General features: G+C 35.3%; 1 protein-coding gene across 2 annotated transcripts in view; it reads right to left on the bottom strand.

Moving 5' to 3' along the window:
* The window catches only part of creb5b (cAMP responsive element binding protein 5b), a 367885-nt gene that overhangs the window by 273553 nt on the left and 76121 nt on the right, over positions 1-18211 (bottom strand). For both annotated transcript variants that reach the window (XM_039736762.1, XM_039736764.1), the window contains one exon: positions 239-332. In XM_039736762.1, coding sequence (XP_039592696.1) covers positions 239-332 — 94 coding nt within the window. The remainder of the gene's footprint in view (positions 1-238; positions 333-18211) is intronic.

Raw genomic sequence — 18211 nt, forward strand, 5'->3', positions numbered from 1 at the left:
AAATGATTGATAACACAAGTAATAGGGCTTGAAATACAATTCTATTTTACAAGGCAGACATCTCTTTTGTACCAGATATCCAGATAACAATATATTTTGAGCAACAATAATAAAAAATACCAACAAAATGAATAATAATAACAAAGTCGCTCAGTGGGTAAATTAAAACTTTCCCCAAAAATATTCCTTTTATTAGCCACACTAAATCATCAAAGCAAACTTATGATAATTTTCTTACCTGATAATATATTATCATTTTTTATCGAGGAAAACTTCAAAGTCATTTCATGTTTGTGCCTGTGAATCATCAGGTGATCTTCTGTGAAAAAACGCTGTTAGGCACAAAAAGCTGGCATTAGTGTGCAAGTCAAAAATGTAAATGTAAATTACAAAGTTGAACTAAGATTAACCTAACAGAAACTGGAGTAGCTGCAGCTCATTGGATGTAGCAATCCTTTTTGTATATGGTTAATATTTATCACTCCAGCTAGAATCATTCTTATTCAATGTAAAAGAATTAAATCTTTTTTCAGGGAAAAGGAAATGTAACAATTTCAGGCTTGGAATGCAAAGTAAATGTACTTGTTGATTATTTAAGCTTTTCAAATTACCAGTAATGTTTTTGATTTTGTTTTGCTGTAGCCTTGTAAAGCCACATACTGTTAATGATGTCATGTAAAGATGAATTGGTTATGTGAACTGAATAAAATTCTTTAATCTAAAACTTACCTTTAATCATTCTTGAATTACAAGCTTTAAAAACTTCCTTGGTAATCATTCTTATTGCTATAAAAATTCAAGCTTGATGGAGATGAAAATGTGTATATTTTACACTTGTAAGTTATGAAAGTATAATGTCTTAAATCGTTGCCCTTTATTATAATGTAATTGGTAAATACCAAACAATGGTGTAACCCATAGTGCTGCTGCTTCACAGCTATAGAATTCAGGGATTAAATCATTATTTGGAGTTAGCATTTCCTCTCTGTATATGCATGTGTTTCCCCCATGTACTCTAGTTTTCTATCACTTCCAAAGAAGTACAAGTTAGGTTAATTAGTGGATATAAATTAGTACAGTGTGAGTTAAGTTGTTTGTATTAGTGTATTCTCTGATGGGCTATCAACCTCCCATCAAAGGTTGACTCCCACCTCACATCTGATGCTGCTGAAACAGACACCAGCTCCCCATGACTCTAAACTAAATAAGCAGGTTAAAAAAAGGATAGATGGGTGGATGATCAAGAATGAAGTAAACATTTTTCTTTGAAACAGTTTCTGTTTCAGATACTTTACTGATCATATCTTTGGTAAGGACTTTGAAAGCATTATATTCAAAATGTTTTCTGTGTTTCTACAGAGATGCATACCTTGCTGGCTTTATTTCGCAATGAGCTAAACTCAACATGGAAACCTCCATTATAATATAAAATTGATTAAGAGTCCTGAAAATAACTGATTTTCTGTAGATGAAATTGACAAATTCAGTCCAGTGATTTACAAACCAAGATCGTAACAAAGTAGATTTTAAAGTCCCATGCACAGATAAAGAAGCAGTTGAAAAAACAGTAGTTAAAGCAGTATCTGGAATAACTAGGAGCAAAGCACAAACATATGTGCCCATGAAATTACACAGTTTGCTCGCCTTAAAGAACAAGTGCAGGGAAGAAATGTACCCAAAATTATATATGTTATTAAAAATTTACCTATGATTACCCTATATATAAAAATTAAGTCTTCACAATTCACTTTCATGTAATGTCATGCTTTTTTCCTGCTTCTCTTTCAACCACCTTCACATGCTAAGTAAACAGCGCTCTACTCTGCTCCTGCATTTAGTGAAAAGCAGTATACAAAAATAAACTGAAATGAATAGAACTGAATGTAAACACTCTCATTTATCAAATGGACTGCTTTGTTTTATGACAAATCCGATACTGTGAAACCTGCTACAAACAACAAGAAAAATACCACAACATGCCATAACTATTTAATGAATAAAACTATAAAGTGCTGAAAAAAATCAGTTAGAATAGCTTGAAATAGAAGTATAAAATGATAAAATACCTCAAATGTATTTTGAGATTTGCTATGCTTTACCTCACAGTAGTGCTAGTACTGTTGGTGATTTTGTGAAGGAAGGTTAAAACATAAAAATACATAGCTTTTTGCACCAGTCAAACAAGCACTGCATGCCTGCATATGATAAGTGATGTTAATCGCTTTTTGTGATAGCAGTTTGTGAATGGGTTAATTTATTTATTTATTTTAAAAAATGTATTGATTTTATTGTAATCATTTCATACAAATAGATACATTTTACAAAATAGAATTGAAAACAAATCAATCCCCATCCCTGAGAAAGAGAGCATGGCCAACAGAGTAAAACTTAAAGCTAGTAAAAATAAGTAAATTGATGAGTTTAATAAGCGGATAAAAATAAATGAAGAAGAAAAAGAAATGGGAAGAGAATTTTCTTCCTCAGTGCTTTAAGAGCTTAATCTAAAATGTTATTGATTAGATCCTAAAAGGTTTTGAAAAAGTTAAAGTTCTGAAGAGATCCTCTGAGAAATAAAGATTTTTTCCAATTTCAAATAGGATAAAACATCAGTTACCCACTGGCTTAAAAGAGGAGAGTTAGGATTCTTCCAGTTGAGCAGGATAAGTCTACGTGACAATAGTGTAGTAAAGGCAATTACAGTTTGTTTGTCCTTCACCAGTTTTTGGGTTAATTTCGGAAGACAACAAACTAGCTAAATATAGCTAAATCGTTATGGGTGCTGTGATTGCTGGGCTCATTAAACTCAGAAAAGGCTTCAAACTCAAAAACAGGTCTCAAAATGCCAGTGAGGCCTAGAAACATAAACTAGGCCTGATCTTAAAACACTAGAAGAAGGCTTATGGAATATATGGACCAAAAGGGTCCAAGCATAAATGGAAGAGGGGACTCACAGATAAAAATAATTATCTTAAATAATTAATAATAATTAATTAATTAATAACTTCAAATCTTGACGCCTGTTTAATGTAATATACTCACCAACTAAATCAAACACCCCAGAAATATTATTATCATTGGATGCAGAAAAAGCATTGACATGATTGAATGGAAATACCTTTTACTATTTTGGAGAGTTTGGGTTTGGCCCGAACATTTGTGCATGGATTAAATTACTGTATACTAACCCAGAAGCTTCAGTTTGCATCAATAACATTTGCTCAGACTACTTTAAACTAGAGCGTGGCACAAGACAAGGATGCCCTTTGTCACCACTGCTGTTTGCAATTGCCATTGAACCACTGGCAATACATAGTCGAAATACTGATCAGATAAAGGGGATTAGCAGAGAAGGACTGGAACAGAAAATCTCATTATATGCAGATGATATGGTACTGTATATATCGGACCCAGAAAATTCTGTGCCTGCAGTCTTAGCAGCACTCACAGAATTTCAAAAGCTCTCTGGTCTCAGAATTAATCTGAATAAAAGTGTACTCTTTCCGGTGAATTCAAGCATATAATATTAGATTAGACACCCTTCCTTTTATCATTGCAGAACAGTTTAAATACCTCGGGGTAAACATCACAAGTAAACATAAAGCTCTTTATCAACAAAATTTATGTCTGTATGGAAAAAATTAAACAAGACTTGCATAGATGGTCAACCCTTCATCTCACACTAGCTGGAAGAATTAACACTGTTAAGATGAATATTCTTCCTAAGCTCCTTTTTATTTCAAAACATACCAATATACATTAATAAATCGTTCTTTAAGCAATTAGATTCAACAATAACCTCATTTATTTGGAATTCTAAACATCCACGCATCAAAAGAGCGACCCTACAAAGACAAAAGGCAGAAGGCGGCATGGCTCTACCTAACTTCCAGTTTTATTACTGGGCGGCAAATATACAGTCGATAAGAACCTGGACACAAATAGAAGAACATACACAGGCATGCATACCTTGCTGGCTTTATTTCGCAATGAGCTAAACTCAACATGGAAACCTCCATTATAATATAAAATTGATTAAGAGTCCTGAAAATAACTGATTTTCTGTAGATGAAATTGACAAATTCAGTCCAGTGATTTACAAACCAAGATCGTAACAAAGTAGATTTTAAAGTCCCATGCACAGATAAAGAAGCAGTTGAAAAAACAGTAGTTAAAGCAGTATCTGGAATAACTAGGAGCAAAGCACAAACATATGTGCCCATGAAATTACACAGTTTGCTCGCCTTAAAGAACAAGTGCAGGGAAGAAATGTACCCAAAATTATATATGTTATTAAAAATTTACCTATGATTACCCTATATATAAAAATTAAGTCTTCACAATTCACTTTCATGTAATGTCATGCTTTTTTCCTGCTTCTCTTTCAACCACCTTCACATGCTAAGTAAACAGCGCTCTACTCTGCTCCTGCATTTAGTGAAAAGCAGTATACAAAAATAAACTGAAATGAATAGAACTGAATGTAAACACTCTCATTTATCAAATGGACTGCTTTGTTTTATGACAAATCCGATACTGTGAAACCTGCTACAAACAACAAGAAAAATACCACAACATGCCATAACTATTTAATGAATAAAACTATAAAGTGCTGAAAAAAATCAGTTAGAATAGCTTGAAATAGAAGTATAAAATGATAAAATACCTCAAATGTATTTTGAGATTTGCTATGCTTTACCTCACAGTAGTGCTAGTACTGTTGGTGATTTTGTGAAGGAAGGTTAAAACATAAAAAATACATAGCTTTTTTGCACCAGTCAAACAAGCACTGCATGCCTGCATATGATAAGTGATGTTAATCGCTTTTTGTGATAGCAGTTTGTGAATGGGTTAATTTATTTATTTATTTTAAAAAATGTATTGATTTTATTGTAATCATTTCATACAAATAGATACATTTTTACAAAAATAGAATTGAAAACAAATCAATCCCCATCCCTGAGAAAGAGAGCATGGCCAACAGAGTAAAACTTAAAGCTAGTAAAAATAAGTAAATTGATGAGTTTAATAAGCGGATAAAAATAAATGAAGAAGAAAAAGAAATGGGAAGAGAATTTTCTTCCTCAGTGCTTTAAGAGCTTAATCTAAAATGTTATTGATTAGATCCTAAAAGGTTTTGAAAAAGTTAAAGTTCTGAAGAGATCCTCTGAGAAATAAAGATTTTTTCCAATTTCAAATAGGATAAAACATCAGTTACCCACTGGCTTAAAAGAGGAGAGTTAGGATTCTTCCAGTTGAGCAGGATAAGTCTACGTGACAATAGTGTAGTAAAGGCAATTACAGTTTGTTTGTCCTTCACCAGTTTTTGGGTTAATTTCGGAAGACAACAAACTAGCTAAATATAGCTAAATCGTTATGGGTGCTGTGATTGCTGGGCTCATTAAACTCAGAAAAGGCTTCAAACTCAAAAACAGGTCTCAAAATGCCAGTGAGGCCTAGAAACATAAACTAGGCCTGATCTTAAAACACTAGAAGAAGGCTTATGGAATATATGGACCAAAAGGGTCCAAACGCATAAATGGAAGAGGGGACTCACAGATAAAAAATAATTATCTTAAATAATTAATAATAATTAATTAATTAATAATAACAATTACTTGAGAAAAAGACCAGAACACAGTGAGAATCCAAAAATGGGAGGCAAACAACAATAGCTGGAAACTAATGTCTACACAAAGGTGTTGTAGCAGCACAAGCCTTATGTGGGACTAAAATCGCTATCACAGCTGCAGTGTCAGGGGGCCCCAGCCCCTTAGGTTCAATATATAAAAGACAAAGAAAAAAATAAAGGACAATGATAATTTAAAGATCAAAGCTGAAATGCAAAATAACCGAAAAAACATAAAAACAAACATTAACAAAATTAACAGAATACAAAATAACTTAACAATAAGTATTCACATACAGAAATTGCAACATAAATCAGAAAAACACATTAAAAAAAACAAACAAAGACTAAAAAGAATAAAACCAGCAAAGGAATTTGGAGGGGGAACGAAATAAGCAAACTCATATATCAAGATATTTCCAACATTTTGGGTGGCAATGGTATATATAACGGTATAGGTCTACAAATCTAAAAATGTCTAAAATGAAGTACTTCTCACTTAATTTATATGGAGTCTTTTTTAAACTTGAGATCAAAATAAGTTTTTTCTTTATATTTGAACAGTAATGTAAATAGCAATTAAACAAATCAAACGTACCAAATAACAAATACAGTTTTACAATGAAACCTGTCTTTCAGCACTGTTAAAATAAACTTTAAAAGGTCCACAATGTGCCACCTCACATGCAATGCTTTCTCACTTGGAATACAAAATACGCAGCCAACATAAAATGTGTCAAGTGTCTGACAGCAGCAGTGTTGTGTCAGTGTACATACATAGCCAGCACCAGTTTGACATGAGGGAAGGAGAACACACTAGCTGGTACATTGTGGACAGAACAAGATACGTGTACTACAATTGTCAAAAGTATCAAAAAATTGGTAAGTAGCAACTGCAACATTTAAAAAAATCATTCAATACTCATTTTTAACGGTATCTTTACTAAAGCCTACATTACAAATACACTTCTGGTTCACTCTAGCTTTGACAATTGAGCCTAATTGGCTACCAGTGGGTCTGGCTAGAGTTGCAGCCTGATTTTAGTATCCAACTTCTAAATTATGGTAACATTAATCAGTACAAGACTGGAAACTCTTACGTTGCATTTGTTGTTTTTCTATAGGTTAAAATTAGGTTTTTTTTAAAACTTTTTCACATTTACCATATTAATACCAGGGTCTGCAATTATTTTTATCCACATGCCAGTTTTATTAACTGCTGTTCATTTAAGGGCAACACTCTTAAGCACTAGGTGTCTGTCACTAGTGCATTACTGTTTTTTATTTTATTACCAGTAGCGGCCCACTGCATGATAACGTGCAGTGAATACACTTGATTTGAGCATTCATAGTTTTCATACTCTCTATGTACGTTTAGCATTCATTTGCTCAGAGGTTGACGTGCTTGCTGCTTCCTGAGCAGTTCTTCTTTTCTCCACCCTAGCGGCCCGCTTCCTCTCTTCTTTCGTCTGCATCTTTTTGCATTAAAACTGATTAATTCAGTGTTTGTGTTGCAATAACTTAGTACATTTTCCTTAATTTTTCACTTAAGTCTTCAATCTGCCTCAAGAATGATTTAAGATATGAAGAGGTAGGGGAAGTGACGGTGAAGGTGGTAGGGAATGAGAATGGCGCTCATACACATGTGCCATACGGCCACCCTGCTGGCTGCTGCCGAGAGTTGATTCTACAATAAAATAAAATAAAAATAAAAAGAGGAATAACCTTGGAGGTCAATCATCACCCCGAAAGCGTACAGTAGAGGTCACGTAGTATTTGTGTACCAAAAACGGTTTGCAAGCTACAGGTGATTTGAAATCCTGGACAGACATAGGACAGCCACAGTAGTGTATATAACAAGATGTGCAATTTTAAAATGATATATCGTTTACTTTACTTATATGATGTAAGGTACTACAACTTGTCAGTGCTCAGTTGTATAAATAGTGGTGCTACTCTTTTGTCTGCTTACAAACTCAGTGTATTATTATGTATAAAAAATTTCAATGCACAGACAGCATAAAAGACAATGTATGTAAATGCAATAGAACAACAACTGCTGTAAAGCCATGTGTGTAAATGTGTGATTCACTATATGTAAATGTGAATATGTGATTCAATACGTGCTCCAGCATTTCAATATTGCTGTACTCAAATCATGTGTTTTTTTCTAAAAAGCACCTAATTCATAGTCAAGTACCATATTCCATCAGTACTTCTATGTTCACAACGAAATTTCACTGTTCATTCTTGCATTTGACTACATCACCAGGGGCCTCATGTACTGCATAACGCTGTGCGTAGAACTCGCACTATAACATGGCGTAAGCTCAAAAGCCGAAATGTGATTACGCACAGAAAATTCCAGATGCAGGAATCTGTGCGTACTCCAACTACCACGTTCTTCAGCTACATCAATCCCGATCAGCATGAAAAAGTAACACGCGTACATGCGCTTTATGTAACGCCCCAACTCCTCCCAGAATTACGCCTCTTTGAATATGCAAATGAATATAAATCACCCTTAAGCTCAGCCTTCTGTGAAAAGACAATGGGAAAAGCACGGGGGAAAATATAAGAATTTCAGCGAGTACTAAGTGGAGGCAAAGGAAAAACATACTATTTGTTCAAATAAACCGTGGTATAATCAACAAAAGGAAGTTGATCAAGTGACATAGCGTGTTGGAGAAACTTGAAAGCTCACGTTCACAAAATCGCACAGTGCCAGAAATAAAAAAGGTGAGTTGTAGCCCACTGTCTTAGTGTCATATGAAAGCTTATTAGGGTACAGAGAAAAAAAAGGCACACAGTGAGGAAAAAGCACGAAATGTCAACTTCAATCTTAACATTTCCACGTAGTTTATTTTGTCATTAAAGTAGAACATCATAAACTTCATCTTAAAATCGTTTAATTAACCAGTTTCTCAAATCACATTGTAATTAAAGTAGTACGTTAAATGCTTTGTTTTGTATTTGATCTTCTATGTGCTCTAGGTGTGTGAATTACTACTTGCTTCTTAAACCGGCTCTCTTCCTCCAACTGGACACAGAATCCATTACATTCGTGATATTACAGCTCTCTGAATAACTAAAATACTGAGATGTATACATGATATTTTTATGATGATAGGAGTTAAAGCACGTTATTAAACATGAGTTTCACGGTGCAGTGATTGTGTGCGACCTTTGATGAGATCATTTATTGCAGCAGTACTCAGGGGCGGCTCTAGGCTTGTGGTGGCACTAGGCCAGTGTTTCCCAAACTCGGTCCTGGGGACCCCCAGTGGCTGCAGGTTTTTGTTCCAACCGGATTCTTAATCAGTGACAACACCTGATAACACTGATTTCATTTAATTAGCTGGTATTTTTTTTTCTTTTATTCGACATTGAGAAAAGCACAGCAGCATGATTTTTACATTCATAAGACATTTATAAATATTTGTGCTTTTGCTATAGATTTAAATGCTTAACTCTCTTTTGTTGATTTCATTATAGTTTACCCTTTCCTCTCTGCAGTTTTTCCCCCTTCGTTGTATCTTAATAATGACAATTTAAAACAAGCAGATCAGACACCCAGGCAAACAACACTGAATAATCAAAGGCTACAACTACTTTAGAGTCAGACCCACTAATTAGTAAATAATGGATTAATTAAACAATTAGAACACCTAGAAAAGTAGAATGAAAATCAAGATGAAAATACTGTTAAAAAGAAAACAAAAAACATTCCTATATAACTACTTGGTACATTTTAATATTTATTTTTCGCAAACTTAGTTTTCTAATTTTTATATTAGTTCCCTAAACACAGAACTTGGGAAATATCAGTTCACTTAATTAGCCCAGGAGTTCAATTAAAAAAAGAAGCTGGTTGGATCAAAAACCTGCAGCCACAGGGGGTCCCCAGGACCGAGTTTGGGAAACACTGCACTAGGCAGAGGAAGAATCGATGGCTCCTTCGCTCGCCAATGTCAGTAAGGTAGCTTATGCCGCCTCGTGCTCATGACACAAGCATTTAACTTTTGCTGAAACTGTCGCTGCGTTTTTAGCTGTGTTGTTATTTTCTATTTCTGTTTTATATTCAATATATATTGGTGTAGCCTCCACTGCAGTCCTTGCTTTTCTTTCCCCAAATACCCAATCACCACACAATCAGCTCTGTAATAGAAGTTAAGCCATCTGTGAGCTTAGAGCGCCGATTCTTCAAAACTTTTAAGGAACACTGAACTATCTTCGTAGCACATGTTTAATTATTCTATCCTTCACGACACTCCCAGTGAAGAATATAGACTATTTAAATGAAGTTAAAGTTTTATCTGTATAATATAATAAACATATTTTGCTGCATTTCACCTTAAAAATGATATAGTCATCATATGTAAATACACACTTTATAAAGTGGCTCAGGTTGTGCGATATTATAACTGTAATGCAAGTTTACAGTGGGGTGATTGTAGCCTACTTATAAGTACAAACAGTTCTACAAGGTGCAATTGATTAAGTGCATTTAAAGTTTTCTAACAGAAGGAGCTGAAAGAAGAAGAAGAAGAAGGTGCAGTGAGAGTAACAACGCTAAAGCAGTTATGGTATTTGGAATACTATGGCTATTCCCTGGACCATTATAACCATTATATTGTTACAAGTTAATTACAATCAGATGCATAACATTTCAGTGTATTTATAAAGCCGCGTCAGGAAAATAAGGAGTAACCACACAGGAACAGTAGCAGTGCTTTGATGCTGGGTGCCGCCAGTCTGCAAAACCGAGCGGAGAACTTGCGTACGACAAGGCATGAGGTACCGTGGAAAAGTGCGTGGCTTTACGCCAAGTGTAGGTTTTATACATCGCGATTTGAACGTGGAAAAGTTCTTACACAACATTTCTGTGCGTATGTACCGTTTATACATGAGGCCCCAGGTCTGTGGAAACATTGCAAGTATGATACTTTTGTGTTTTTTATTCACAGCTTACTCCATGCACATTCTTTTTTTCCCCACCTCAAACTGATGCTGGAAGTGTACTTTGTATTCCAAAATGCCAAAAATTTGCAATGCAATTTCAGATGAGTTTATATACTTATTTTATTCAACTAACTGAAATAACCAGAGCACTAATAGTTTGCAGAATAGTATATGACCTTTTTATTGCAAACACATAAGTGATTTTACAGTGCATCCGGAAAGTATTCACAGCGCATCACTTTTTCCACATTTTGTTATGTTACAGCCTTATTCCAAAATGGATTAAATTCATTTTTTTCCTCAAAATTCAACACACAAAACCCCATAATGACAACGTGAAAAAAGTTTACTTGAGGTTTTTGCAAATTTATTAAAAATAAAAAAACTGAGAAATCACATGTATATAAGTATTCACAGTCTTTGCTTAATACTTTGTCGATGCACCTTTGGCAGCAATTACAGCCTCAAGTCTTTTTGAATATGATGCCACAAGCTTGGCACACCTATCCTGGCCAGTTTTGCCCATTCCTCTTTGCAGCACCTCTCAAGCTCCATCAGGTTGGATGGGAAGCGTCGGTGCACAGCCATTTTAAGATCTCTCCAGAGATGTTTAATCAGATTCAAGTCTGGGCTCTGGCTGGACCACTCAAGGACATTCACAGAGTTGTCCTGAAGCCACTCCTTATCTTGGCTGTGTGCTTAGGGTCCTTGTCCTGCTGAAAGATGAACCGTCACCCCAGTCTGAGGTCAAGAGCACTCTGCAGCAGGTTTTCATCCAGGATGTCTCTGTACATTGCTGCAGTCATCTTTCCCTTTATCCTGACTAGTCTCCCAGTTCCTGCCGCTGAAAAAGATCCCCACAGCATGATGCTGCCACCACCATGCTTCACTGTAGGGATGGTATTGGCCTGGTGATGAGCGGTGCGTGGTTTCCTCCAAACGTGACACCTGGCATTCACACCAAAGAGTTCAATCTTTGTCTCATCAGACCAGATAATTTTGTTTCTCATGGTCTGAAAGTCCTTCGGGTGCCTTTTGGCAAACTCCAGGCGGGCTGCCATGTGCCTTTTACTAAGGAGTGGCTTCCGTCTGGCCACTCTACCATACAGACCTGATTGGTGGAATGCTGCAGAGATGGTTGTCCTTCTGAAAGGTTCTCCTCTCTCCACAGAGGACCTCTGGAGCTCTGACATAGTTCTTGTTCACCTCCATGACTAAGGCCCTCCTCCCCCCGATCGTTCAATTTAGATGGCGAGCCAGCTCTAGAAAGAATCCTGGTGGTTTTGAACTTCTTTCACTTACGGATGGTGGAGGCCACTGTGCTCATTGGGACTATTAAAGCAGCAGAAATTTTTCTGTAACCTTCCCCAGATTTGTGCCTCGAGACAATCCTGTCTCGGAGGTCTACAGACAATTCAATTCCTTTGACTTCATGCTTGGTTTGTGCTCTGACATGAACTGTCAACTGTGGGACCTCATATAGACAGGTGTGTGCCTTTCCAAATCATGTCCAATCAAATGAATTTACCACAGGTGGACTCCAATTAAGCTGCAGAAACATCTCAAGGATGATCAGGGGAAACAGGATGCACCTGAGCTCAATTTTGAGCTTCATTGAAAAGGCTGTGAATACTTATGTACATGTGCTTTCTCAATTTTTTTATTTTTAATAAATTTGCAAAAATCTCAAGTAAAGTTTTTTTCATGTCATTATGGGGTGTTGTGTGTAGAATTCTGAGGAAAAAAATGAATTTAATCCATTTTGGAGTAAGGCTGTAACATAACAAAATGTGGAAAAAGTGATGCACTGTGAATACTTTCCGGATGCACTGTAAGTGATTTTTTTTGTGATTATTGTTTAGTTATCTGGGGAATAGTGAGAGAGCAAATCACATTTGGGTAGCAACATACAATGCATGCATGTGATTCCGTACAAATGCCAGCATTTCAGTAAAGCTGTACTCAAATCATATATATGTTTTTTTAAAAGAGATCTCATTCATGGCCAAGTACCACATTTCATCATTCCTTCCATTTTCACAAAGAAAACCCACTATTCCTTCTTTGCCTTCTTCTTCCATCTCCACAGCTGTACCAGCACATGTCGCATTGTGTCAGAAGGGAACGGAATGCCCACTCACCATCACGTCACTTTTGCAATAAGTAACAAAGGCAGGTTTCTGATGTACTAATCCATGGTAAAAATTATATACTGTACACGAAAATTCTGTCTTGTTTGTACCGGTGTGCAGCATACCACAAAAAGGAACTCTGGCTGAACCATAACATCAGAGCTCTAAAGGGCAAATACACTAACACTGGACTAAAATTTTTATATTTTTCACCTTTAATAAAATGTGTATATATGTAGAATTTAGCAAACTGGTCCTTGGTCTGGAACACTTTCAGCTCTACTGAGTGGTAAGAAACTGCAGCAAATCTTTTGGAACACCTTGGCACACTGAATTTGATGTTCCGATAGCTTAGTTATTTTTTACTATTCTTTTGTTTTACTCTTTTTTTTTGTGTTTGTCATTTCCTGATCCTTTAAAAATTCTGAGTGTTGTGGGACTAGCTCCACCATCAGTCTAAAACAGAAATATGTTTACTTCTGACTGCATCAATATAACACTTATTGCTCATACCCTGAAATCTTTTAATTAAAAGAGAAATTTAACTATAAACTGCTTATTTTATAATTTGTTCTACTATTGATGAGACTAAATAGTTCAACTTCACTATTCTCTTAAGATAAAATGTTAATTTGTATATTTTCCAAATATACTCCAATTTGTTTATTACATGAACCTGAAGATCAATCAGTGGGGGCAATAACTTTACCCATATAAATTATTTCCTACACTGAGTTAAGGGTAACCATATAATTTATTGGACCATTTCTTGTCAACAGTATTTGAATATGATGATAACGTTAGCATCTACGACACTACTGCTGACTTGCAGTCTATCACAATGGTTTAACAACAGATTGCTGTCTTAGAATTTATATTTTCAGCAAATCAAGTCACTTTAATACAGCTAATGAACTAAGAAGGAACATATTCACATTCCCTTTGTATTAGGAACTCTTCTGAAGATGTGCTGCTTTGCTGTGTTATAAGGGTAAAGTAGTTTATTTCAAGAAGTTAAATTAGCATTAAAAGTCAAGATAAATTTTTCCTTTACTTTTCTATTTCAAAGTGTGTGAATGGAAGGAAAAGACAAAAAGCTAAGGATTTGAAATAAAATAACCCAACCTGAAAGGAATATGTGCGTAATGGAAAAATAAACATTGTATCCAGATTAATAGTTTATTATCATGTTTCCAAAATGCAACTGTCCTCGCCATTCCAATCAGTTTTCCACATTTAGAGAAAACAGAATATTTTTCTCAAATCTCAGCCTAAGAGAACCCATAAACAAGTGGTATAACAGTATACCATGCAACAAAATCTGTAATAGGTTTATATGTTCTCTCTGAAACAAATTATGCCAGGTCCAGAACAAGCTGTTTGAAATGACTAAGAAATTTACAAAGATTTTTATAATAATTTATATGATACTTTCATTAGACAGGTAATTGAATAATTTAGAAATAGCTGTTACCTCTTGCCCTATGTGTACTTTTAGCACCTTTCCTCTGTATTCACGTGTATCTGAACACCTCTTCACGGGCACTCCTTTTCTCAAGTGTGTTTCTGTAAAGCTTGCTTCTCTGACTGTTAAGGCACCTTTCTCACCTTCTGTCTAGTTTTATACTTTCCAGCTTTGAAGTTGACTGTCTCAGCATGCTTCCTTAATCCTCCTCACATTCAAACTTCATTTTCTTTGCGTCACCAAAGCCCAACTCACCAATTGCACCAAAACCAAATTAGTAAATGGCAAAGCTCCAAAAGCTTTCACAAAACTACTCCAGCTAGAAGCCAACTCTATATATTGTACAGAGATACCAGTTGCAGCATACTCTTACTAATACATTTTAAATGGTTAGGCCAGTACAAAATTATATTTAATTACATGAGACTATCATAGACTTTAAACAGATTACTCTTCACTATGTGATCCATGATACCCAATGTCTCCTCAAATGAATATATATGCTTTAAAAAGTAAAGCTTTAGAATTAAAAAGATGAAGACAGATACAGCAGTGGGCACAACTAGTGGTGATAGAAATGCTGAAGGCAGCAAAAAGGTCCTGTGTTGAATGATTGACAGACTTAAAGAAAATTAATGTATGTGAAGGAATGATTCACAAAGATTTGAAAAGAAATGTGCTCATTGATGTGTGCAAGGAAAGGGCAATCTGGAGTGTGGGTGATATCAAGCATTCAACGTTTTGGAGCAGTTAATGAAGTTGGTTGAGAGAGTGGTAGAAAGAAACATGGATCAGATGAAAGTTATTAAAATGTTGCTTGGTTTTAGGCATCAGAAGATGACAATAGATGTGATCATTGTTGCCAGGCAAATGCAAGAAACAAACTGCATTATGCATTAGTAGATATTAAGAAGGTATCTGACAAAAGGTAGTGTGGTGGAAATTGAGAAAGTTAGATGTGGATAAATAATTAGTGTTTATGGTGATGTCAATGTATGAGGCAGTGAACATTTTGAGGTTAACGGTGAGGCAGGGATCATTTCTGAGTGTATTGCTTTCCATGATGGTGATTTGATTTTGATTTTTGATTTGATATACTTAATTAATAACTGAAGAGAACGTGTCTTTTCTATTAACCTCTGGATTATGGACGTGGTGACCAGAGATGTGCATGAAAGGTTTATAAGGGAGCTGTTGTATGACCATGATCTTGTTTTGATGACAAAACCTCAAACAAAATTGAAGGAGAAGATACTGAGATTAAAAGCTTATTTGGAAATGAAAAGCCTCAAAGTAAATGCAGGAAATATCTAGAAGGGAGGAGCAGGAGGCATGCGCAAGGTGAATGCACGGTCATGTGGTTTATATAATAAAGTTTTTGGGAGAAAGTCAATCCAATGCATTGTTTGTCGGAAGAAGAAGTTATAAGTGCCAAGAAGAGTATTCGGGCAACAAATGCAACCATTGTTAGTAAAAGGTGTGCGAGGGGGTGAAAGATATTGATCACAGTAGTAAGTGTAAATTTAAATGTTGCAATGGGGTTGAGTTGGATAAACTAGGGGAATTTCTTCTACTTACAGTAGGTGAAATGTTGTCTGTAGACAGAAATGAAGGCATGGCTGTGATAGGCAGGGTGAAACCTGCATATAAGATAGCCTGGGAGCTGTCCTCCATTTTAAATGATAAATGGGAGTGGAGGAGAAAAGATTTAATGGTTAACCAGAAAATGATTATTAAACCAGTGATATGTAAGCTGTATTACACATCCCAGAAACCTTCAAAAAAAGGATCTGACTGAATTCAGCATTCTAACAAGGGGGAGGTTTATGAAGGAAGCCACTAAGTGGAATATAATCACCATGAAAGAGTTTAGTGACTGAGTAAAACTGCCAATAATTATACCTGGGGTTGTTTGTAAAAATGCCTTGTATGGCAGAAACCATTGTTTAAAAATAATTAATTTTAGGTGTGTCCAGAAAGCAAGAGTGAACAAGATGAAGTGAAAAAATGTCATGTCATAAGTGAAATAATCAATTCTTCTGTCCAAAATTACAGTGAGATAGAAGATAAATCCAAACATTGCCCATTACCCAACAAATAATATGTTTTTAATGAAACAAATTGGTAGTAGTGGTAAATCACATCAGCTGAGAATAAGGAACTTGTTAACATATGAAAAAATGGATAAAGCACAGTACTAGAAGTTTGTTTCATTCTATTACAAAATTTATCAGGACGATAATCCTAAGCACAGGGTAAAAAGCAACACTGAAAGTCTTTGAGTGTTCCCATCCTAAAAAAAAGTGTGCAAGTATGGAATACACCTTCTGTATCAGATATAACCTGTTTCACAGCTGAAGATGATTAATCTAAATATTAATGTGCAGGTTTTCACATTTTTGCCATAAACAGCTGTCAATTCTGGACTGAAACAATATATGTAAGTAATCCAACAATACAGGTAAAGTGGAACACTTCACAACTTATTGTTATTATGCATAGCATTAGAAAAACTAGCATAGGGGCAATAAGAAAAGCAAGGTTTATTTATCTTTAAAAGTTACAAAGATAAAGTACATATACTTTAACTGATATGCAATTCATTAGTACAGTGTCTCACTCTGCTTCAGTTCCTTTTTTTCAGAATTTCAGCATTGGAATACTGATGCATTTTATTTGTGAAATGTTACCTGTTGGTCACGCATATTCTTCAAAACATGATTTCCAAATAAAGTTGTATAATTTTTTAGGAATTCATGACCCTGACTAAGCATAGCGCTTTGTAGAATTGTCCCTAGTAACCATAGCTGGTGATGATATTTTTAGGGCAAAGCTTCATATGGTACATTAATTACTTTCTGATGGAGTGCTATTTGCCTGCTACTCTTTAAAAAATGCTATAGTGATTTCAAGGTTACTTGGAGAGAAATGTTTGACAGCATTTCTAAGTTCTTACCAATGTCTTTCATTTGAAATAAGTTCAGGATTCTACTGGGATAACCAAGAACATCATTTTTTTACATTTAAGTAAATGAAGAATTCTTTTGGCAATATGTTTTGGTTTTGTTAAATCACACACTTCATTCCCTAACTTTCTAGAAGATGAGCACAGATATTCATCCACTTTTTTTCTATATTGTGTTCTAATCATCTTTCTTTCACAATGTGACATGGAAAGTGTGCAGTGTTTGATCTACTCCAAAAATATCACTTTGTGTAAAGGCTACAAAGCACCTCTTAATTGCCATCAGAACAAAAGACTTTTTGCTGTATATATAATTCTCCACTGTACAATGTGTTGAAAACAATATGCAGGCAAAAATACCGGAGTTTCAATCATGGGCTTTTCCTCACCACCCTCTCAAAGAAACTTTGAGAAAGAAACTGTGGAATGGCATGGAGATTACAGATCCATTAATATCCATTAATATCTACAACTGCACCTTAAATACAGCTAATAACATGTGTAACTAATGTAGAGGTAAAATTGGTCTTGCAGTAGTTCAGCAAAAGAGCACCATTCTTGTCTAACAACAAACAATATACAGCCAGTTCTCGGCAATGCAGCGGTTCTTACTTTTTCGCTTACGTACAGCATATGTAAGGGAGTATTTATTGGCACTGATTAATTTAATGCAAGTACTCCCCTTATTTTCCATACAGACCATCAACACTGCGGTGGGTTGGCACCCTGCCCGGGGTTTGTTTCCTGCTTTGCGCCCTGTGTTGGCTGGGATTGGCTCCAGCAGACCCCCATGACCCTGTAGTTAGGATATAGCGGGTTGGATAATGGATGGATGGATCATCAACAAATTAACTTCTGAGATAATATTTGGGATTTTAGCATATTTATTTTATTTCTTGATTTTGTGCAAAATGTTGAAAAATACCCAAACTGATTCGCAAAGCTTTGTAAATCCATTAAAGACAAATGATAATCTGATCCATCAGAGACTTGAAATATAACTTAACAAAACTTTAAAGAAGTCTTGATATCTGAGAATTGAGGTAGATTTTGTCTGGAAG

This window comes from Polypterus senegalus, chromosome 15, assembly GCF_016835505.1.
Source record: "Polypterus senegalus isolate Bchr_013 chromosome 15, ASM1683550v1, whole genome shotgun sequence".
NCBI classification, from domain to species: domain Eukaryota; kingdom Metazoa; phylum Chordata; class Cladistia; order Polypteriformes; family Polypteridae; genus Polypterus; species Polypterus senegalus.